Source organism: Condylura cristata, unplaced genomic scaffold (genome assembly GCF_000260355.1).
Source record: "Condylura cristata isolate star-nosed mole 26May11 unplaced genomic scaffold, ConCri1.0 scaffold00021, whole genome shotgun sequence".
NCBI lineage: Eukaryota > Metazoa > Chordata > Mammalia > Eulipotyphla > Talpidae > Condylura > Condylura cristata.
The window spans coordinates 28225930-28250798 of NW_004567122.1; the positions used below are offsets into that span (position 1 = coordinate 28225930).

The 24869-nt window shown below is 39.0% G+C and overlaps 2 protein-coding genes across 5 annotated transcripts in view; both read right to left on the reverse strand.

Annotated features, from left to right (window-relative positions):
- NME5 (NME/NM23 family member 5) overlaps nucleotides 1-5273 on the reverse strand; it is an 18982-nt gene extending 13709 nt beyond the window's left edge. The window contains exons 1-2 of the mRNA XM_004686762.2: nucleotides 5218-5273; nucleotides 4685-4856 (exon numbers count right to left, since the gene is read on the reverse strand). Coding sequence (XP_004686819.1) covers nucleotides 4685-4813 — 129 coding nt within the window. The 5' untranslated portion in view covers nucleotides 4814-4856; nucleotides 5218-5273. The remainder of the gene's footprint in view (nucleotides 1-4684; nucleotides 4857-5217) is intronic.
- Nucleotides 5274-5941: 668 nt separating this feature from the next.
- The window catches only part of BRD8 (bromodomain containing 8), a 34405-nt gene continuing 15477 nt past the window's right edge, over nucleotides 5942-24869 (reverse strand). For 2 of the 4 annotated variants that reach the window (XM_004686764.2, XM_012727949.1), the window contains 4 exons: nucleotides 23246-23423; nucleotides 22190-22294; nucleotides 21667-21711; nucleotides 19686-20048 (listed from right to left, as the gene is read on the reverse strand). In XM_004686764.2, coding sequence (XP_004686821.2) covers nucleotides 19989-20048; nucleotides 21667-21711; nucleotides 22190-22294; nucleotides 23246-23423 — 388 coding nt within the window. In that variant the 3' untranslated portion in view covers nucleotides 19686-19988. Of the gene's footprint in view, nucleotides 5993-6496; nucleotides 6675-7877; nucleotides 7947-8037; nucleotides 8128-12370; nucleotides 12520-16317; nucleotides 16585-17467; nucleotides 17747-19685; nucleotides 20049-21666; nucleotides 21712-22189; nucleotides 22295-23245; nucleotides 23424-24869 lie in introns of those variants that run through there. The other 2 variants (XM_012727948.1, XM_004686763.2) reach the window with 2 other exon arrangements.

Consider the following 24869-nt stretch of genomic DNA (forward strand, 5'->3'; position numbering starts at 1 on the left):
CTGCTGAGGGGAGCAGCGGGCAGGTCAGGAGAGGTCTGCCACACCATGTGGTCACCTCCAGGGCAGGCGGGAATCAAACTCTTGCAGAAGTGGCTTTAGCTTCTCAGTGCAGTGCTTTAACCCGCTGCGCCACCAGGGAGGGCCTACCTCTTGAAGTTTTAATAAACTTGAAATTGTATGAATCTGACTACAAATTTAAGTTTTGCATTATTTTAAAAAAGGCAAAATAAGAAAGTTAAATGTATATTGTAAATAGGATTTAAAAGAATTATTTAATCTACTTACAAAAAACTATTCCAGTATGGCAGCTTTCCTTTGCCTATGTTTTAAATTTTTTAAAAAAGATTTTATTTAGTTAGTTTTGCATATTTCCCAGGTTAGGCTCACAGAGACTTAAGCTCTGGGCCACCAGGGAGGCCACTGCCTGTGGTTTGCCAATGACAAATTTATCATAACTCCTTAAAGTAAAAGCATTCCAATGGTCAATATTCTATAAATGTATATTTTGGATACATAAAAGTAAAAAAGTGGACTGTAGAAAAATACCAAAATCATCTTTCTCTATCTGTTTGTAACAATTCCCTATTTATTGTAAAATTTTCCTGTATTACTTTAAGTAATGCAGGAAAACTCTAGTAGTATGTAGGATAATAGTACTATAGCGCTATAATATAGTACTTAGAAAAATCCATCTTTCTAATATGAGCTAGATTTCTGAAAGTATAATAAGATTTTACTAAATGACCTGCCTCTTAAAGCCCCTTCAAAATGATTATGTGTATTCAGGTTGCAAAAACCTAGTAAAAGTACATGATTTATACAGATTTGACTAGAATAAGAAAATTGGGAAGATAATGCTTATCTACATGAGTTATCACTGCTATGAACAAACTCTACTGGATGGTTAAGGACTAGTTACTATTAAAAAGGATGACAACATCACATTAAAATTCATAGTCAGGAAATAGAAGAAATTAGAGAAGTTACTAGAGCAACTGATGTGTATAAATCTTGATTACATTTTTAAAGTTAAGACATGCCAGTAGTTGTAATTCTTATACATAGTGACGTGGGTTTTTGTGGTGTTTAAAATAAAAATCTGATTAATATAAGTTATCATCTGGCATATTTCCTTAAACAAGGGGCTTTCCTTTCAGCAGATATGATAGCTAAGCAGTATAATTATGAAAATAAAGGACTCATCTTAAACTAAAGCTGACATTGAATCATAGATTGTATTACTTCCTTTAAAATTAGATCAAGTACAGATTTTTTGAATTAGGATAGATATTTTATTTCATTATTATTATTTTTTTTTAGGATGGATATTTTAACAAAAAGAAGCTGTGTTATGAAATAACACCAGACAGAAACCATTTGATTGTAACTAGAGAAAGACTGCCACCTACTGAAAAGATATTTTGTTTTATAGAAGGTTCTCCCTAGGTGGGACAAAAAAGACAGAAATTCAATGAATGGATACAATACAAAGGACAAATACTTTATGATTGCACTTCTATTAGATACCTAGAATAGTCAAAATCATAGAGACAGAAAGAATGATGGTTATCAATGAATATGAAAAGGAGGAAACGAGTTACTGTTTAAAGGAGACAGTTTCGCTTTAAGATGATGAAAGATTTGGAGAGAGTGGTAATGGTGATGGCTGTATGCTATGTATATGCATTTAATGTCACTCAATTGCACATTTAAAATTTAAAATGGTAAATTTTATGTTGTATGTATTTCATCATAACGAAAAGAAAATAGTAATTGCAACTTGGGAAAATATTAAGTATTAGTTATATTGATTTTTTGCATTATTAATGCTAATAATTTATAACTAGCATTAGCAATTTGTCACCAATTCTTTTTAAGATATGGGCCTTAAAAACAAATCTACTTTTTAATTTTTTTTACAAATATTTAGCTATGCATAGAAGAGCTGGGTGCAGGACAGAGGTGGGGTAGTGATGAGAGGATTTACCAGAGACAGAATAGGAAGTAGAACAGGAAGATCTACTGAAGACACTGCTAAGGGGAGCAGCAAGCAGCGAGACAGGAACGGTCTGCTTCGCCATTTGTGGGTTAGCTCCCTGCAAAATCGAACTCAGGCCAACTCAGGCCCTGAAACAGCAGTGATTGTACACTGCTGACACTTAACCCCTATGTCACCAGGGAGGCCCTGTACTTTTTTTTTTTTTTAAGATTTATTTATTTATTCATGCATGCATACAGATCTGGGGTACAGGCCAGAGGTGCAGGGGCAGTGAAAGGATTCACCAGAGAGAGTGGGGAGCAGAACAGTCAGAGCTACTGAAATACACTGTTAAGGGGAGCAGCGGGACAAGTCTGCTGCGCCATGTGGGTCACCTCCCGGGATGAGGATTGAAGTGGCTGTAGCTTGCTTCTTAGTGCTTCACTTTAACCCCCATGCACCACCAGGGGGGAGCCCTGTCTACTTTTTACATTAGTGGGTAATATATGGTTCAGAAATTCAAAGTAATTTAAAAAAAGGTAAATAGTTAAAAATGTTATTCCCATCACTGTCTAAATTGACTGTGTTCTTCCTTGCCCTTACTTCTGGAACCTCCCTTATTCCTCTGAGGCTTTTCCTATGGCTCAGTGATATGAGCTGCAAATAATTTTCCAAGTTTGTCATTTGTTTTGATTTTGTGTATGATGTTTATTTGACCATACAGAAGTGTGTTTGTATATAGTCTTATTAATCTTATCTTCTATGGCTCCCCCAGACTTTAAAACATAAAACAAAAGGATGCTCCACTCCAAGTATAAACAAGAAATTCATCCTTCTTTTTAGACTTTACATGATTTAATTTTTCAGTATTTTTTTAAAGATCTATTTATGAACAGAACTGGGGTACAGGCCAGAGGTGCAAGGGCGGTAAGAGGATTCACCAGAGACAGAGTATGGGGCAGAATAGGCAGATCGACGAAGTACACTGCTGAAGGGAGTACCCGGCGGGTCAGGAGAGGTCTGCCGCACCATGCGGTCACCTCCAGGACAGGTGATTGAACTCATGCGGAAGTGGCTTTAGCTTCTTACTGCTGTGCTTTAACCTGCTGTGCCACCAGAGCAGGCACAAATTTTTCAGTATTTTTAAAAAAGATTTATTTATTCATGCATACAGAACTGGGGTATAGGCCAGAGGTGCAGGTATGGTGACAGGATTTACCAGAGTGGGGAGCAGAACAGGCAGATTGACAAAGCACATTGCTAAGGGTAGCAGTGGGCACACAGGAGAGGTCTGCCATGACATATGGGTCACCTTCCCAGCCAGCGATCAAACCTGTGCTAAAGTAGTTGCTGATAGCTTGGCAGTGCTACACTTTAATGTGTTGTGCCACCAGGGAAGGCCTTAATTTTTCAGTATTTAAATCTCATATTCATTTGGCGTTTACTCTGGAATATATGATAGTACTTAATAAACTCTAAGAAAAATGGCTTCTTGGTTTCCCTAACATATTTAAAAGCCATCTTTACTGATAGAAGGAAAATATTGCTTTATATTTTCTGATGCTATTTCCTTATATTTTCTGGTACCATTCTGACTCAGCTTTCACCTGCTCTAAATTCAAGTGAAATCCATACTTTCCTTAAGATTGAACTTCTATCTTTTAAAACACTAACTAAATCAGCAATATGACACGTGTAAATGTAAGAATTAAAAACTGATAATTCAGGCCCTCCCTGGTGGCGCAGTGGGTTAAAGCACAGCACTGAGAAGCTAAAGCCACTTCCGCATGAGTTCGATCCCTGCCTGCCCCGGAGGTGACCACATGGCGTGGCAGACCTCTCCTGACCCGCCCACTGCTCCCCTCAGCAGTGTACTTCGTCGATCTGCCTGTTCTGCTCCCCACTCTGTCTCTGGTGAAGCCTCTCGCCGCCCCTGAGCCTCTGGCCTGTACTCCAGTTCTGTATGCACAAATAAATAAATCTTAAAAAAAAAAAAAAACTGATAATTCAAATGAAGATGGTACCAAAAAGGAAAATTAAGGATATTAAATTTTATTTGATGATATTTAACAACAGTTTTTCCATATTCATTTTCAAATCTCTACAATGTCAATATTTAACAACAGCAAAATAAAATAGAAGGTTTAACATTATATAGATATTTCAGATATAACAAATGAAAAAAAAAAAAACCAATGATGGTCTAAAAGTCCATCAGTAGAGAACCAATCAAATAAATTGTGACTCATTCTCACAGGGACTATCAAACAGAAGTTAGAAAGATTAAGGTAGATTCAGAGTAATAAATGATCTAGAATGCTATCTAAGGGACTTTCCTTAAAGGAAGGAAATTGAGAAAGACGGAATATTATCAATATTTGTGAGGGGGAAATACTTGTAATGCATAAAGAAAAAAAAAAAACAACTCCTGGAAGAACACAAGGTGCTAAGTGGTTGCCTTTCTGGAGACGGGGACTTGGGGTTGGAGTGATAAGATGGAGGAAAAAGTAGTTTTATTTCTCATTTATAGTCTTTTAAAGTGTGTTAAAACTTTTCAAGCCATCATATATAACTTTTATACACAGAAAAATAAATCTAAATTAATGCATACTTATAAGGATCTAAATGTGTTAATGCAATGCTTTGATATAAACATAAATAAGAAAGCAGAGAGAAAAAAGCATGATCAGCAAGCCCAGAAGTTACCTGAACTATGGTGAATCCAGATCTGAGAATAATATCTCGTATCTCCTCCTCTTTGTCAACAATATCTGGTTTGATAATGGCCAGAGTTTTTTCTACATAGATCTGAGGTGGAGGCATTGACAGCTCCATTTGGACTTTTCCAGTACAATTTAAGTTTCTTGACAGGTATCAGCTGTAATGAGATATAAGCTCACTACCCAAATTTAATGTGATTGTGATTAAGAACAACAGTAGGTGGGCTTTTTTTAAAAAAATTAACTTATAAACAAGTATTTTTTTTCTACACACAGCCTCCGAATAAGATGAATGCGACCCCGCATCTTGAGTTTCCAAATCAGCGAGGCCCAGGAGCAGCCTAAAGACCTTGATTTGCACTCTCTGGATCTGGATGGAAAACTCTCCATGCCACTCCTGCGGCAGGCAAGCAGCACTGCCTTGCCTCATCCTAATCCACAGGGACGATAACTTCTTTCCTGGTAGGAAAGCAGGAACCTTAGACCACAGCCTCTCTAGCTGACCATTTCCAAACTCACCTCAGCACTCCGCCCTCTTGTGCGACCACGGCTTGTTGCTAGGAGACATGAATTCCAGTTTAGGAACGGTGGCTACAGAGGGCCAAGCCAAGAAAAGCGTTTCACAGCCTAGCGTATCTTTTTAAACAGGAAAGGGAACCAGGCACAATCGGTTTTCTTCCTTTTTGGAATCTAAAAGCACTAGACAATTTCTGACATTTTCCTCATGATTTAGCTTATGTCATCCTCTTACCCATTTGAAGGGAGCTTCAATTATCTCCATTTTATAAATGATAAGATAAATTTATAAATCCCACACCATTCCCTTCAGGACGGAAGGAAATCCATGCAGAATACTTTTCCTCCAGATGCTGTCCCCTCTATTCCCAACTTCTGTAATAATTAAAAAGCAATCTTGAACTTGTGGAAACCATTTATTTATAAAGTTGTAATAGAAGTTTTAATCTAGTTATTTCTAAATTAAGCCTATGGGGGTTGGGGGGGGAAAGCGGGTAACTTTTACAGCAAACCTCAAATCCCTGTTTTCTTTGTATTATGTCCATAGGCACCTGTGACTTCCCGATTGTGAATTAGACATTCTTACTAGGACAGACAAGAAAGTAGTGGCAAACAAATACTGGGGCTCTTCTATGGGTTAGAATCTCAATGAGCAGTCCAAATTCCAGAAAAGGTCATAGCAGCAGGTCCAGGTTAACAAAGCAGGTTTTCTCTGTCTGGCTGGTTCTCAGTCCAGACTATTTAAGTCTCTTCTTTTGTCTAACCAAATACTCAGCACCTAGAGGGTCAAGGCAGATAGTGACTATGAATCTTAAAAGCTACAGAGCTTTGAATGCAATGCTATTCAAAGAGATTTGACTATACATTTTTTTCTTTAAACAAATTTCTTCTTCTGACTACTATGTCTTATCCCCTAAAAATGGGAGAGTGTAACCATACATGAATATCAATAGGTATAGCAAACAAAAAAAAAATGGATAGTGACTCCAGTCTCTGGCTTGCAGGTTTAATACTCTGATTTGAGGTTCTGGAAACAGAATCTGTCTCTTGATTTATCACCAGCCCCCCAAGAGCTCTGACTTGCTTTATTAGACTACTTTACTTAACTATCTAGTAAAGCTGACTTCTAAGGGTCAAACTTTCAGGGCCTCCAATCACTTCTATACATAAACTCTGGGAACATATTATAGTTGCTTCAAAATCATCTATACTTTTGGAAATTTCCTAAAATCAGTTTTCTAAAGATACATTCCTTTTTCTTGCAGCTCTCTACAAATGGTACCTGAATCTGCTCCAGTACTTCACGCTGCATCTCCACAGCCATATGGTACACATGATGATCAGAGTCATTGTACATCACAGCATTTTGGAACATCAGCATCAGGTCCCGTTGGAACTGAGCCATAGTGCGAATCCGTCCCTTAGACAGATTCCTTTTCAGGCTAGTTAAGTCCATGGGCCTACAAGGGGCCAGGAAAAGTCAAAAGAAATCACACCTTCTTGGAGAACATCAAGTGACCTATCATGCTCTCATAGAGTACTGCTCTTAATGAAAACAGTAGTAAAGACAATAATCTCCATCGTATAATAAAATAGTAATAGCAGCTACTGTCTGCTACATTTAACTGTTTATGATAGACCAAGGGCTATAATATATATTTTCTACATTAAAGTGTTTAATCCTTTCAAGAAACGTGTAAAGTAGGTACCTCAAGAAACGTGTAAAGTAGGTACCCAAGCTAACTACCTGATAACAAGCTTAAATCTCAAGAGGCTAAATATATTCCCAAAGTTAACAAGCTTGTATTCCATTTCAGAGGCAGCCTGACACCAGAGCTCAAAGACCCAACTCCTATTCCACTGTAGGAGGAATGCTGGTCCCAAGTGCCAAAATTGTATAAAAAAATCTTGAATGATCACTTCACAATAATAGGCATTTAGTCTACTTCTTTTATTGCATAAACAAAAGCTATTTTTTTTCTCCTTTCATGGAGAAGGAAAGAATGAAAATCAGTGAATTTTACGATAAGTAATTATTTAATGAGACACAAATAAGGCATATATAAGACACAGTGCAGAAAAAAGACTGAAATGGGAGGAAGAATCTGGGGTTTAGTTCTAGTTCTGCTATCACTTAAGATCACAGGAAAGTCATGAAGCCTTAGTTTTCTCATCTATAGAATGAAGATATGTCTTTAAAGGTCCTTTCCTGATATTTTCTATCCTGTTAACACACTGGTTTATGACAGAATTTTAGATGAACTTTGCCATAATAACCCAAAATATTGTAATCAACCAATATTGGTAACATCCATTTGTATTATCGCCTTTGCCTTATCCGACTTGTAACCACCTAAATGAATATAGTATACCTTTTAATGTTTTTCTCTAAAAGAACAGTGTCAAAAACTATCAAAGGCAATGTAAGATCAAGATGAATGGATCATATATTATTTGAAAATCAAGAATGTAAAAAAAAAAGCCTGTATTATCACTCCCTGCAAAAGAAGACTGAATTCACCATAAGTTAATAAGCTTGTTCAGCTTTAAAATATATCCTGAGTATATAAGTAATATAAGTAAATAAATAAATAGGTAAGAAATAAAGTATGGAAAAACATATATAAAAGCAACCACCTCTACTTGACCCCTTTTTAACTAACCTTTTCACCACATCCTTGTATCCTGGGGCCTGCCTTTCTGACACAGGTTTCAGAAATGGACTGCTAAACCTGTTAAGGGACAAACCCAGAGAGGATGAATAAACCCTGGAATCACTCTAAATGAGTGGCTGTGAACACCAAGCATGGCTTAGAGACCTGCCTGTGACTGGCAATCATCTTCCAGACTGGCAAAAGAGTCTTCTTAAATAGCAAGTGATCCTGAACAGGGTCAGCTGGACCTATATCAGACCTATGGAATAAACCAGGGCAGAAAAAGAAAAGTAACTCTACAAATGGCATTTTGTCTCCCCTAGGTGCGTAGTGAAGTTTTCTCAGCATATAGTGCTCCTAGTTAACATATAAGGGGTAGACCTCCCTGGTGGTGTAGGGGTTAAGTCTGAATTTGATTCCTGGCTAGGGAGCTCTCCCACATAGAGAATAGCAGACCTCTCATGTCTCTACAGCTGCTCCCCTCAGCAGTGTATTTCAGCATATCTGCCTTTTCTGCTTCCCACTCTGTCTCTGGTGAATCCTCTTACCCTTGCACCTCTGCCTATACCCCAGTTCTTCTAAGCAAAAATAAAAACAAATTAACAAACCATCTAAGGGGCTGTACAAACAGAAACAAAAACATGTTTAACACTTAGACCCTTAACTCTTACTCATCACTATTATCCACTGAATTAATGACATCCTTATAAAGTACTATAAAGCTAAATAGTAACACAGGCTACTTGTTCATGCCTTTTTTGATTCTTCCTGATTTGACCCTGAGTACCTTTAACTCTAAAGAAGGTACTACGCTACCAAAGTAATTTTTGTTCACTGATGTTTCCCAAGTTGAGGTACCCAATTAAGTACTAGATAAATGAATTTAAGCCCATTTATATGAAACAAAATGTCTTAGTAATAAATTTCTCTCCCATTTTTCCAGAAAATAATGGGTCTCACATTCTAAGGGATTTTCTTATGTTTCGTCTGAATGCTATACAAATTAAATTTTTTATATTTTCCTATGTATGTTAATTCTTAAAATACTTTGTTTTGGTAAACATTAATTTCTTCTTATGGCCTACTTTTGTGGGCTATATTTTCTAATTAAACTTTTCTTCAAAAGTTTCAAATAAACAAACCTGTTTATTTTTTGTTTTCTGATTTTTTAAAGATTTATTTATACATACAGAACTGGAAGTACAAGTCAAAGGTGCAGAAGGGGTGAGAGGATTCACCAGAGACAAAGTGGGGAGCAGAACAGGCAGATCGACGATGTATGCTGCAGAGGGGAACAGCAGGTGGGTCAGGAGAGGTCAGTCACACCATGTGGATCACCTTCGAGGTGGGGATCTAACTCTCACTGAAGGCCAGGTTGCAGTGCTGTGTCCTAACCCATTGCTCCACCAGGGAGGGCCCTTGTTTTATAATTTACCCAGCTGGAAAGTTTTCTATTTACTCCAAGTTAAACATCATGTTAAAATTCCCACTTATAAACAGCATTATTCCCCATAAATGGGTTTCTTTATAACTAAGCTTTCACACTCATGTTAACTAACACATCGTATTGTGTGCATCCATTTGAGCATGACTCAAATCTCATTTTCTTTCTCCAATTTGAGTTGTTTCACTAACATAATTTTCATGATGCAATTTTTCACCTGAATCTAAATTACATTCCACAAAAAATCACCTTATCCTTAAGGGCAAAGCCCTTTTAAAGTCCAAAACCAACTTTTTCCTTTGCTTCTGAATAGAAAGAATAACAGACCTGCTGACTGTGAGTGGTGGTGCTCCAAAGGTTTTATTTCTCTTTACTCCTGAGAGTCATTACAGATAGAGGGAAAGGGGGAAAATAAGGACCTCAAGAATGTCTGTCATTCAAAGTAATCTTTAAATGGTAGTACAAGATGGTAATACAAGAACTCATCCTTTCTATTTCTCCTGAAACTATATGACCAACCAGACTCACTTAGTTCTACTGCTTTCTAATAAGACATTTTGTTTTTTTTTAAAAGATTTATTTATGTATACAAGATCTAGGGTACAGGTCAGAGGTGTGTGTGTGTGGGGGGTGGACTAACTAGAGACAGAGTGGTGGACAGAACAGGCAGATGGACTGACATAAACTGCTGAGGGGAGCAATCAGTGCAATGGGAGAGTTCTGATATGCCATGTGGGTAATCTCCCTTGTTGGTATCTAAATCATACTGGAGTGCCTGTAGATAGCTTTATCATGCTGCAACTTAACCTCTTATTACCACCAAGGCCCTAAAAGATTTAATTTTTAACTTAAATTCTAAGAGCGTGAAATTCACCATTTGAGACACTGAAATGTTCTAAGATCGTATGTCCCAGTTTAGAGTTATCCAGTTTTTTTCATAGTCATCATATGCCATCTTCTCATACTTAAAAGCATTATAAAAAAGCAAAGGAAGCAATTTTTCAACACTTAGGTTTTAACCTGTATTATATATTTGTTTAAAAACCATTTAAATCCACTACTTAATATGCAGGTGCAGTACAACCACTATGGAAAACTATTTGGAGGTTTCTCAAACTATTGAAAATGGAGCTTCCATATGACTCAGCAATCCCACTCCTAGGTATCTACCCAAAAGACACAGAAACACTGATTCAAAAAGACACCTGCACCCCCATGTTTATTGCTGATTTATTTATAATTGGAAAGACATGGAAACAACCCAAGTGCCCAAAAGTAGATGACTGATGAAAAAGATGTGGTACATATACACAATGGAATATTCCTCAGCAACCAAAAAAAAAAAAAAAAAAAACATGCCTTTTGCAGCAACATGGATGGAGCTGGAAAAGATCATGCTTAGTGAAATAAGCCAGAAAGAAAAGGAAAAGTACCAGATGGTTTCACTCATAGCAGGAATAAAGGACCAGGCGAGAAAATAATAATAGTAATGAACAGCTATATACCAGAGACATTTTACAGGGGTGGAGTGGGGAATGGGATCAAAAACAGTGAGGGGAGGAAATGCACTGGACTTTGGTGATGGCACATGGGTGGTCTGGTGATGGGAAGTCCAAGGGGATTGCAACTGAGATGGAAAAATGCACAAAATGATGTAAAAATAAACATATATTAAAAAAATATGTATGTCATGGATAGGGGAGGGAGTAACATTTTAAAAGTTAAAATTTAAAAAATATATGCAAGGTTCAGTTGTATTACTTTAAGTAAAAGAAGTTCAGATAATTATTGGTTTGCCTTTGCACAGATATTGTGAGTGGATCTAGAATGTAGTGAAGAAAAAGAAGAGTTCTTCTTGTCCTCTCTGAATACATAATCAAGCCCAGGAAAAGAAGTGTTTATTACCATAATAAAAACAACCTTTTAAATATTTATTTATTTATATATTTTTGAGTCTTGCCTATCTAATTTATTTATTTATTTATATTTCACATCTTTGTTCATTTTTACTTTTTTCCCCTTTGTTCAATTTTAAACAACATTTGCTTTCTTTTCTCAGATGTAGTCCCCCTGGATTTTCACCCCCACACCATCACCCCCACACCATCACCACAAGCTCCTGTATTCCTCCATCTCTCTGTCTGTCCCCTCTTCCTCCCTCTCCCCTGCAGGACGTCTCTGGTTTATAATTTTCTGTTTTTGTTTTGTTTAAAAACAACCTTTTGTTAATTTAAAGTGAAATTCATTAAAAAAGTAAGTCCTAAAACGGACAATCTACCCATTATTATCTATCTAAAATTTATTATTTTAAAATTTTTAGTTACATAATAATTTCCCAAAATTTGTGGAAAACAAGGAAGTTCATAACTTTAAAATTTTCCAACTATAAAAGATTAATTTATTTGCTCATACAAGAATGGGGTATAGGCTAGAGGTGTGGGGTTGAGAGAATTCACCAGAGACAGAGTGGGTGGCAGAAGGGGCTGATCTACTGAAATACCCAGTATTTCACGGTTAACAAGCCAGGAGTGGTCTGCTGTGCCATGTGGGTCAGCTCCCTGGCTGGGGATCCAACTCATGCTGCAGTGGCTGTGGATAGCTTGACAGTACTGAGACTTAACCTCTTGCTCACCAGAGAGGCCTTAATTTTTTTAACTTACAAAAGTAATCCATATTCATAGCAATAAGTTAAAATTGGTCTAAACAGGGGCCCTCTCTGGTGGCAGAATGGGTTAAAGCACAACACTGTGAAGCTAGCCACAGCTGCTTCAGCCAGAGTTCGATCCCCGGCCAGCGAGGTGACCCAGGTGGTGCAGCAGACTTCCCCTGTCTCACCTGCTGCTTCCCTCAGCAGTATACCTCATCAACCTGCCTGTTCTGCTCCCTACTCACTCTGTCTCTGGTGAATCCTCTCACCTGACCTGCACCTCTGGCCTGTATCCCAGTTCTGTATGCATAAATAAATAAATCTAAAAAAAAAAAAAAACCAAAAAACCCTTCTGTAAAATTGGCCTAAACAGAAATAAAAGAATAACATTACATAAAAATCTATACTTACAGCTTTGAAGAGGTAGCACGGTTGAAAAGAATATCCACCAGAGGAGTCTCCTGAATGCTGAAGCCATCATCACACTCACCTGAAGAGGTCTGGTCTTCCATCTCTGACACATACCCTTCACCCAGGTCATCCTCTTGCTGAATCTCCCCCTGGGAAAGCCAGGAACCAATGGCAATTTTAGAAAGAGATTTACTATCTGCACTGGTAATTTTAGTTGCATGACATAAATGAAAGATGACCTTAAGGTGAAATGAGACTAATTACATAAGGCTACAAATTAGAAAAGATCTTACCAGACCTCTGAAAGAGAAAATACTCAATTCTGCATGAATACTGTATATTTTAAAAACTATCACATCTCCATGTGCTCATGAAAATGGCCAACTAGGTACCCACATCAGTGTTGTTCATGTGTCAAGGTAACAACTATCGATCTCCCATATTAGAGGCAGTTTTCAGGAAACTTGTGATTGATTTGGTTCAGATAATTGGAAGGTAGACAGTGCTGCTATCTGAAATCTGAAATCCTCCTGATAAATGACAACCGATGACAGAGATGTATAAGGAAGACAGCATAACACATGAACCATATTGCCCCACAGGTCACCAAAAGGGAACTTAGCACATAAGACTACATACTCTCAATGAATGAAAGCGATTTGAGGGGTTTTTTGTTTTCTTTTAAAAAATAAATAAAGATTTGGGCCTTCCCTGGTGGCCCAGCAGGTTAAAGCACATCACTAAGAAGTTAAAGCCACTTCAGCATGACTTTGATCCCCGCCATCCCTGGAGGAGATCCACATGGCGTGGCAGACCTCTCCTGACCCACCTGCTGCTCCAATCGCAGTGTACTTCATCAGTTGGCCTGTTCTGCCCCTCATTCTGTCTCTGGTGAATCCTTTCACCGCCCCTGCACCTCTGGCTTGTACCCCAGTTCTGTATCTTTTTTAAAAAAAGATTTATTTATTTATGCATACAAGAACTGGAATACAGGCTGGGGGTAGAGGGTTATGAGAGATTTCACCAGACACAGTGGGGAGCAGAACAGGCAAATCTACTGAAATACATTGCTGAAGGGAACAGCAGGTGGGACAGGAGAGATCTGCTGTGTCATGTGGGTCACCTCCCTGGCTAGAGATAGAGCTGCAGTGTCTGTGGATAGCTTTATAGTGCTGTGCTTTTAATCCGCTGCACCACCAGGGAAGGCCATTATCTGAGAGGTTTGATTAGAAAAAGTAATCAAGGGCCTCCCTGGTGGCCCTTGGTGGGTTAAGTCTAAGAGTTATCATTACTATACTTGAGTTCAGTCCCCAGCCAGGGAGCTAACCCACATGGCGCAGCATACCTCTCCACGCAGGCTGCTCCCATTAATGTTGTATTTCAGTAGATCCACTTGTACTGATCTCTACTCTGTCTCTGGTGAACTGTCTCACTCCCCACACCTCTGGCCTACACCCCAGTTATTCTACTAAAACAAAGTTTATTAAAAAAAAAATCAAAAATTGCAAAATTGGGACCCTCCCTGGTAGTGCATAGGGTTAAAGCACAGCACTAAGAAGCTAAAGCCACTTCCGCATGAGTTCGATCCCTGCCTGCCCCAGAGGTGACCACATGGCGTGGCAGATCTCTCCTGACCCGCCCCCTGCTCCCCTCAGCAGTGTACTTCGTTGATCTGCCTGTTCTGCTCCCCACTCTGTCCCTGGTGAATCTTCTCACCCTCCGCATCTCTGGCCTATACCCCAGTTCTGTATTAATAAATAAATCTTTAAAAAAAAAATTGCAAAATTGGCCCTCCCTGGTGGCACAATGGGTTAAAGCACAGCACTATGAAGCTACTGCAGCCACTGCAGCCAGGGAGGTGACCCACACAGTGTGGCAGACCTCTCTTGACCCACCTGCTGCTCCCCTCAGCAGTGTATTTCAGTGTATCTGCCTGTTTTGCTCCCCACTTTGTCTCCAGTGAATCCGCTCACCCCCTGCACTTCAGTCCTGTATGCCAGACCTGTATGCATAAATAAATCTTTTAAAAAATTGCAAAACTGGGGCCCTACCTGGTGGTGCAGCAGGTTAAAGCACAGCATTACGAAGCTAAAGCCACTTCAGCATGAGTTCAATCCCCGCCCTGGAGGTGACCCACATGGTGCGGCAGACCTCTCCTGAACTGCCTGCTGCTCCCCTCAGCAGTGTACTTCGTCAATCTGCCTGTTCTGCTCCCCACTCTGTCTCTGGTGAATCCTCTCACCACTCCTGAACCTCTGGCCTGTACCACAATTCTGTGCACATAAATAAATAAATCTTTTTAAAAAATTGCAAAACAAGATCAAGCTACTTGGAAGCTATGCCCCTCAGAAGGAGCTGGTTATTGAAGGCCCTTATTACAGAGAACTCCGACTTCGAGACAGTCTCTCAGCAGTGTGTGCACTGCTGTAGAGCCTTCCTGAACAAGGCTTATAGATATGTCCACCACAGGCAACCCCCAGTACATACCCCACGACTGGCTTCCACCTACTTCCAGAAACTGAGGTGCTCTGAAGCTCCGCTGTCCGGCACAGCTGTTCCTTCAGTTGAGCTACTGTTTCTTGTCTTATAACATGATCACAATCATGTTGTAAACTAGTTGTATTTTAGCAAAAGAATCAAGTTTTTGACTCAGAGAAGAAAAGGAGGGCCCTCCCTTGTGGTGCAAGGATTAAAGTGCAGCACTAGGAAGCTATTCACAGACACTGCACCACAAGTCCGATCCTCAGCCAGGGAGTGACCCTCATGGTGCAACAGACTGCTCGTCTCATTTGAGGCTCCCCTCCACAGTGTATTTTAGTCTATCTGCCTGTACTGCTTCCCACTCTGTCTCTGGTGAATCCTCTGACCCCCTGTACCTCTGGCCTACTCCCCAGATCTTATATGCATACATAAATAAAAAAGAAAAAGCAAAACTACATTATCACTAGTGACCCAGAGCCTACTAGTCTAGCTAGTCAGCCATGCTAATAATAAAGGCTAAACTCTATTGCTTACTGAGTCAGGTATTATATGAGTTATCTCAATTAATATATTTAAATGAAATTATTTTTATTAGGGTACCTGGTTTACAACCCTGTGTATGTTTTAGGGATATAGATTCACACCTTTTCAAAATGTGTTATCACCATCTATTTCATTTAAACTTCACAGCAGGGTCCTCCCTGTGGTACAATCGGTTAAAAGCACAGCACTGTGGAGCTATCTGCAGCCACTGCAGCACAAGTCGATCCCAGGCCAGGGAGGTGACCCACATGGCATGGCAGACTTCTGTCTTGCCCACTGCTCCTCTCAGCAGTTTGCTTCATCAATATGCCTGTTCTGCTCTCTACTTTGTTTCTGTGGAACCCCCCACAACTCTGGCCTGTACCCCAGTTCTGTAAGCATAAGTGAATAAATCTTAAAAACTAAAAAAATAAACTTCACAGTAGTGGCCTCTCTGGGGGCTAAAGGATTAAATACAGCACTATCAAGTATCCCAAGCTATCCCCAGCTACTGCAGCAGAGTTAGATTCCCAGTGGCCAGGGAGATGACCCATATGACACAGCAGACCTCTCCTGTCTTGTTCACTGCTATCCTTAGCAGTGTATTACAGTTTATCTGCCTGTTCTGCTCCCCACATCTCTGGTGAAGCTTCTCACCTACCCCTCTCCACACCTCTGACCTACACCCCAGTTCTTGTATGCATAAATAAATATTAAAAAAAAAAAAAGTAAGTCTCACAGCAGCACTTAATTACATTTGCAGGAGGGAAATACTGAAAATCTAAAATGCTCACTAACATACCTAAAGTCACACAGTTAGTTACCTGGAGCTAAAACAAGTATTTGGACTTGGTTGGTTGAAAACTGAGGAGTTAACTTTATGTTCTAACCATACTACTCTGCCTCTTTGCAGGATCAACCAGACAACTGACTTAATCACTTACCTTTTCACTCTCTCTGGGTAATCCCTGAACTGTCCAATTATCTGAGGGAGCTTGAGTCACTTCTGGCCTTCCACATTCTCCCAATGATGTGGTCTCAGCTACCAAGGGGCCTACTTTGGCTGAAAGCTCCTCACTTTCTCTGTAGGGCTCTTCTCCTTCAATAGCTTCAATTTCCCTTTCCTCTTTTTCTCTGGTACCAGATGATAGGCAGCAGTCTTTACTTGATTCTTTATTGCTAATGCACAGTGGCTCCATTAAGTAAGCTACCTGCAATCACAGTTCATTGTTAGCACCATAGGAACTCCAATTGAAATCATATTAAAAATCAATGTCACATGATTACATTGCCACTGTAAGAATGAGGTGGTAAATAGATTCATTCCATCACTCAATTATTTAAAACATCAAGTATCTTATATGCAGGCACTAAACTTGTTGCTAAGGAAATAGTAAATTAGCTGTGGTTTCATGTCTTTTCAGTTTAACTTCTAATCACCCATTTTTGAGCATCAACTATCAACTGGGAGAGTGGCTATCTAGAAAACTGTTGAAATTTTTGTCTACCAGACAATGCAGACATGGCAGAATCAGAGGTTGATTCTTGCTGATCTTAACATAGGTTCTCGGCTACAAGATAAATACAAACTCTGTTCTAGTTTTCTCAGGTCCTCTGCCCATAGTAGAGTGACAGACACTGTAAAATACTGCCTTAAAGTCATACTGTAAGTTTCAAGGAGAGTTTGGGCAAGTGTAATCTCCCATGGATACTCAAAGTAGTAATGCATACAGAAATTCTACTTCCTATGAATCAGGAAGTAATGACTTACTTTAAAAAAGTAGGAGGTAATGACTTACTTCCTAATGACTTACTTTAAAAAAGTACACATTTGCCACATGTTCTATATATATATATATTCAAGTGCTATAGCATATTGGTTTTCATTATCCTGTTTTCTTTAACTTTCAGTAAATCCTTGCCTTCTGTCTTACTTGGTCCTTTGCTTCCTTGTTCATACAATAAACTAAGAAATAAATTTAGCTATTGCCACTGTGGAGCTTATATTTTAAACATTGAGTGATAAAATTATGTATGGGTAAGCATGCTTTTAGAAATTTGAGGCTCTTCCAACTTTGTAAATAACGCCGTTACCTCAGACAGAAAGTGGAGGAGGTTTTGACGACTGACTTGCTCAACCTCTTCCTGAGATTCCTCACTGCCTCCGTCCCCCATTAGCAGCTCACTAGGTTCTCTCCCTGGGCTGCTTTCCTCTAGTTCCTCAGCCCCTGGCTCCTCAGTTTCCCTCCAGCTGCCCACATCAAGATCCAGACTGGAGTCCCAAGAGCTGAAGAGGGACCTGCAGTCGTTGCTCAACTCAGAGTCATTGGGATAGTCTTGATCAGAATCCAACCAAACCCACTCATGCCCCATCTGTAAATACATAGAAAAAATGCATTAATTTAACTCAAATCAGTGATCCTAAGGCATATCTATCTTTCAAGCTTGGTGGAAAGATAAGGGGCCAGGAATTCTTTTCAACTCAACAAGCTGAAAATTAGGCAAAAAAAAAAAAAAAAAAAAAAATTGGGAGACAAAACAAATTTATTTGGGGATAAAGAAAAAGTCCCATGTCACTGTTAAGAGGCATTACCAATTTTCTACTTGCTTTTTCTCATATTCCAAAAGAGAAACAACTGGAGCACAGCTAGATAGACAAATCTCTATCCCAAATTGCCCTTAACTGCAAGGAAATAAATTTGAGGGACAAATATTTTCCTTAGTTTATAGTAATTTTTTACCTAATCAAACATTAGATCCTCAAAACACTCTTTTAAGATTACCTGTGGCTTTTTTCTGGTCATATCCTACTTCCAAAATGGATACTATCATCACTTTAAACATCTTTTCTTACTTTCACTACACCATACTAATTTTTTTCATTCATGATTTTCAATATTCATGTTTAACTGTCCCCTTCATTTAATAACTTTTTAAAATACATATACTTTATAATTGCAAACAAATCATTTCTGTGACTCCCAAATCTCTTCCCAATATTTACCACTCACATTGTACACACATTCTAGTCTCATTTCTCCATGTCCTCAAAGGTCAATTCCTTTCAGGTAGCCTACCATCTCCTATAATTCAATATATGTGAAGCTTTTTTGTATCTCCACAACCAATTGCTCTTTTCAACCTCTTTATCCCCATCAACACTATTTTTTTTTCCCTCAACACTATTTTCTTAGTCCTGTTTCAATTCTCCCTTGTCTTATATAAAGCAACCAAGTTCATGTTCCAATTTTCTCTCCATTTTTATCATTGCCCACCCTTTCCTTAGAAATAAATACAACAGCCATCTGGTCCATCTATCTTTAATTCAATCTGCTCTCAAAAAATAGCTTCCCTATTTTAGGATTAATAAAAAATTAACTCAAATTTCTCCAAAAACTGAAGAAATATTTGTCCCCTTGAGCTGTACATTATTCCTCAACTGTCCCTACTCTAATAGCCACTTATTACCCCTGCCCCAGATTGGCTTTTTCAAGTTTGCATGCAAGCTCATCCATCACTTTCTCTAACCCCAAATCTATGTACTTTAATGATCTCAACAGTGCCAAATTTCAAGTCTTTATTGCTACTATCACATGCATGCTTGTGCCTTGCTTTGGAATACACCAACTTCTAACTCCAAGCTTGAACTCCTTTCCATCACACCTCACAAACATTGTATCTATTTTCTTAGCTCCTAAGTTTTAAGAGTTTAAGCCACCTGCAACTTCTTAAGGTCGTTGTTAAAAAAAAAAAAAACAAAATACTAAACAGTATTTACTACCTTTTTATAAAAATACGAGTTTAGTCAGTTGAATTTTAGTAACAGAAGTTGAAATAAACTTAGGTGATAAATTTGGCAAGGCTTAAAATGTCATATAGCAAAGGTATAAATTCGAAAATATTTTAAGAACTTGCCATGTAGAAACAGGTAGGAAGGAAATAGTAATGTTATCTTGGAAATACCATCTGTAAGTATAGTATTGATAGTATTGAGACAGATATCTCTGTGAATTAAAAAAAAAAAGCAGTAACTATTTATGTTCTATTCTTTAAGCAACGCCATGTACAAAATTCAGAAACTGTTTTCCTTCATTCAAGAAAAAGCTAAATAAGGCAGACCTTAGTGCACAATACAGCATTTAAAAACTAATATTGATACATTTAACCTTGGTTACTTACCTTATGGGTTATAGCTGAAACAGTTCCCATTTTAAGCCCACTTCCAGAGTCTCATTCCCACAAATAATTAGTACACAGAAGAATCACAAGTTTTACGCAATACACATAAAAAATACACCAGAGGTTAGGGTTTTCTTTTAGTTTATTGTGTACACACATACTTCACAGGTTTTTTTTCTCTAAAAATCTGTACACTTCACAAGACAGTACAAACTAGCTACAATCTGCTAGCTACACATTTAGGACATTAACACAGCCCATGACTTCTGCCCTAAAACAGGCAATTATGCTACTCAAACTCTCTTGAGAGAGATATTTCCAGCTCATGTCACATGGCCCAGGTGCCTCCTTTTCTGTAACTTCCACTTCGGAAATTGGGCCTACAAGCCCAAGCTCTACTATTTCAGGATCAGCTCACAGAGGGTATTCTGAGGTTTCACTTTTTCATCTTCATATCAGCTTCAATGGCACAGCGGCGCCCCCTCGTACCCCCATCCTATATGACGGGCAGACAAAGAAAGTGAGCATAAGTACCAATTGGTTAAGAATTAAGAGAAAAATGTGTTAACAAGATGCTGGGGATCTGGGGTGAGAATCAGAAAAATTCATGAAATGAAGGGTATATTTCTGTCTTCCCAAAGAGTGGGCAAAATAGCACCTGGTAGTAGTCTGACAGGAAATTCAGGAGAGTATTTTATTCCTGCCCACCAGAGGTCACTGGGGCCCCACAGAATGCCTATTAGTCATACCACCCAGGACCCAAATCATATGCAAAGAAAAGAAAGAATAAAAGAAAGGTGGGAGAGTCAGAAAGGTCAGTGGATAGTAAGATTCTTGGCTAACATACCTGTCCAGCTGTTGGTCCCTATAAGAAAGGCCTTTCCTGCAGACTGACCCTGGCACTAGTTCCCTAGCACCTCCTGACAGTTGTTTTCCATGAGATCAGGATAATCAGAAGGCTTCTTTCCATCTGCTGTTCTCTCCCTGCTGCCCAGAGCTCCTTCCTCTTGTGCAATACTTTGTTGTCTTCAATAGATAAATGATCCTATTAACCAGCCTTGCAACAGCCAGCCAACTGCTTGGGGATCCAGAGTCACTGTTGCAGGCCAGTAAGAAAGAATGAGGATTATAGTGTTCTGTCTGTGGTACAGGCCTGTGGCCTGTAGGTGATATGAACTAGTGAACACTTATGCTGGGCTAGGCCACTTTTACATTTCTAACATGCAAGGACTCTATAAAATTTTAGAGCTCATGAATACAAGTTACCTTTGAGGCAACAATAAGAAAAATACCACCTTGCATTTGTATAATAGTTTCATTTTTTAAAAGAAAGCCAGTTCTCCGCCTATTATCTCCGTTTATCCTCACAACATCCCTGTGAGGTAGGCTGGACAGGAACCTCATTGCATTAGCCCCATCACACACAAAAGGGAAAGAAGGTCGGAAGAGATAATCTGGTAAGTTTAAGAGCATGTGGTTTTCTAGCTATTTTCTATTACATCATGCCTCAGAAGCCCATAATAAACAACAGAGTCAGAGGGTTGTTTAATTCATAGAAAACAGTAAGTCTTTATAGACTAGTTTTACTAAGTGTATCTATTGCTAAGCTTACCACCAGCCACCACTATATACAATAGTAATTGATGCTGAGATCTTTATCTTAATTACAATGTGTGTATTGGGTAGCACTCTTACCACTTAATATTAGGAGGAAAGAGAAAAACTGTACTAAGTATCTGCCAGTGTGAGGAACATTTAAAAATCAGCTAGCATCAGATGTTTGAGTAGTCTTATATTTCTAGGAAAAGAATTGGCAAAAGGTGGAGTCAAGAAAGGAATAGGTGCTTCCTAAATTCTTACCAAAATACCTTATTTCAACCCAGTAATCTCATGAACTGCTCCTACCCAGCCCACACACACACACATACATACACACACACAAGCAAAAAGACAGCAATGCAGGAAAATAGAGTTTCTTATTCAAAGACTTGCATATACAGAAGTTTAAGACATTGCAAGAGTCTGCATGTTGAAATTCCCTCTGCCACCCACCCCCCAGCAGGAGCTGAGAATCTGTGTGGCAACACCACCCCTTGCAGCCATTCAATACTTACAAAGAGAGAGAGAAGGAAGGCAGGAGAGCCCATGGGGACACTGTCCTGTTAGAGGACAAACAAACACTGATCAGGTTCCACAGAAACTCTCAGCCGCAAGCACCCCAAACCTCAGGACAGAGACACAAGCACCATACACGCAGACAAAAATTTAAAACTCAAGAACAAGAGGAAAGAGATCCAAAAGCAACCTGGCCATTATGCCTCTGGAACAGAAACTGATGGTTCCCAAATTGCTGCAAGCTAAGTCATTTTCCCCATCTGTGAGCACTCTCCCAGAGGAATTAATAGTTCACCCACTCAAATCACAATTTCTCCCATGTGACTGGGCCCTCCAGTCACACTAGATTTTCTTCAATGTCTGGATGGAGCAAACAAACACTATTCTATGATCTACATGTCTGTACAGCACTGGAATGTAGAAGCCAGGCAGTACCAAGTAGTAACAACTTAAGGTTCCTTGGATGCTTCAGACTTCTAGTACTGGAACACTGGCACACAAGCTCTTTTTAGCTCTCCTCACCTTCTCAGAAGAATCCTGTTTGCGGGTAGAATCTCTCCCTCGCAGACTTTTAGCACTTATCCCAGACTCAGATGTTTGCATAATCAACTGTGTGGCTAGAAATTGCTGTAGGGAGAAGAAACAGGGTTGGGCCTAGCAACCTCATCTGGAATGAAGAATTAAGACTCTCTAGGGTTTGTAAATAGGATTTTGTATAGTACCCTTTTATAAACATTTTCAAACACTTCTTGACTGATTCAGTTTTAATACTAGTTATACATTCTAAGAATCTGAAAATGCCAAATGGTTTTTTCTCTTGCTATAAAATAGTATATATTCAAATCAAAACCCCTATGCTCTAAGAATGAGAAAGAATAAAAACTAAACAGAACAGCTAGATCTTACCCTAAGACTGCCAACCTGTCTATGCAGGTATCCCTTTCTTAGTAACCCCACTCCTTTCAAATGACAGTTTCTTGCCCTTTAAGACCTGCCCATTTGTTCTTAAGCAAATGTCCCTTTTTCTTTTTCTCTTTATTTCCTTAACAAACCTGCCCTTTTGACTTACAACAAAGCTTCAATTTTAACTCACCTAAAAAAAAAACCACAAACCTAGATGAAACAAAGATCATTAAGTTAAGCAATTTGGTAGCTTTTGTAGATAGGCAACATTCCTTCAAGTTCAATATCCCAAAGGGTGCCTGGAAATGCAACTACATATAGAAGTAGGTTCTCTGTGATAAAAAGGAAGAAAAACTATTTGTTGACTGTCTATTTTGTACAAACAACATTAATTTAAAAATACACATACTATTTCATAAAAATTTTATTTAAAAACTTCAGGAATCTGAAATTATATGTATGCCCAAGAAAAGTAGAATATTTTCTCACAACTCTTTTACCAAACCAACAGGAGAAAACCAACATGAGTGCAGTAAGAATAAAATTTTATGTTCCTGTGTCCATGATGGCTATTGTAAGTAAAAGCCACAGTACCCTTTCCTAACATCAATTTGAATTTTTCCCTTAAGTATTTTTACTTAATACTTGCTAAAATACTAAGAATCCTCAAAGTACCTGAATTTGCTCTAAGACATCTCGCTGCATCTCTACTGCCATGTGATAGACATCGTGGTCTGAGCTATTATACATTACAGCATTCTGGAACATCAACATAATGTCACGCTGAAATTCAGCTGTGCTGCGGATCAATCCATTTTCAATATTTTTCTTAATAGTTGACAGATCCATAGGACTGAAAAAAAAGATATGAGTAAATGAGTCTCTTCCCTTTAAAACCTGATCATTTGCACATAAGCATACAGAGGCTCCAACTGGATTTCCTGAACGTATTATTACCATATAGATCTTAACATATATGGTTGGATACCTTTAATCCCAGCTGCCAGGACTCAAACACCAACCCCTCACCCCAAACATTGATTAACCCTAAAAACAAAATCCTCATGTATAACAAGCACTTGAGAAAGATAATAAAGGTGGATAATTCGTTTAGGCTATCGTGGATGATCCAGACATTGAACAGCTCTGCATTTGGTCATCCTTAAGTGACATTAAAAACATCTCCTTTAGGGAAAAGTACCAGATGGTTTTACTCATAGCAGGAGTATAAAGGACCAGGCAAGAAAATAATAATAATAATAAACAACTATATGCCAGAGACATTTTACGGGGGTGGAATGGAAAATATGGGGAATGGGATCAAAAACAGTGTGTGTGGGGGGGGGAGGGAAGTGCACTGGACTATGGTGATGGCACACAGGTGATTTGGTGATGGGGTTACAACTGAGATGGAAAAAGGCACAAAATGATGTAAAAATAAACTTACAGTTTAAAAATAGAAAAAACAAAACAAAACAAAACATCTCATTTAAATTTACTTAGGGAGCTTCCCTACTGGCACAAGAAGTTAAGATGCAGCACTAGTAAGCTATCCGCAGCCACTGCAGCATAAGTTTGAACCATAAGTTTTGAACCTTGAACCTTGCCAGGGAACAGAGCCACATGGCACAGCAGACCTCTCCTGTCTTGCCTGCTGCTCCCCTCAGCAGTGTTTTTCAGTAGATCAGCCTGTTCTGCTCCCCACTCTTGTCTTTGGTGAATCCTCTCACCATCCCTCTACTCTACCTCTGGCCTGTACTCCAGTTCTTGTACGCATAAATAAACCTTTCAACATTTTAATTTAAAGTGAAGATCCATTTATTAAGGAGTCAACTCACTTTTTTTAAGATTTTTTTTTTATTATTAATGGATATTAGAACTGGGGTGCAAGCTAGAGGTGCTGGCAGGAAGGGAGGGAGGTGAGAGGATTCACTAAATACAGAGTGGAGAGCAGTGGCAAGACAGTAGAGGTCTGCCTTGCCATGTGGGTGAGGGGACCAGCGGGGGGACAGGCGAGGTCTGCTGCACCCTGGCGGGGGGGGGGGGCTCACCTCCGGCAGGGATAGCCCCACAGCTAGGCTTAGATTCGCAGTGCAGTGGCCCAACCTGCTGTTAACAACAGGGAGCACCTGAAGTAATTCTTTAGTTCAGGTATTTTCATTAAAGCAAGAGCTGCAGGCCTGTGACTGGTATGTCACAGCTACCTCAGCAGACTTATTTCTCTGAAAATGTGACAGGTTAAGGTGCTGCTCCTTGACTTTTGTAGATTTCTACTAGAAGGGACTATGAACTTACACCT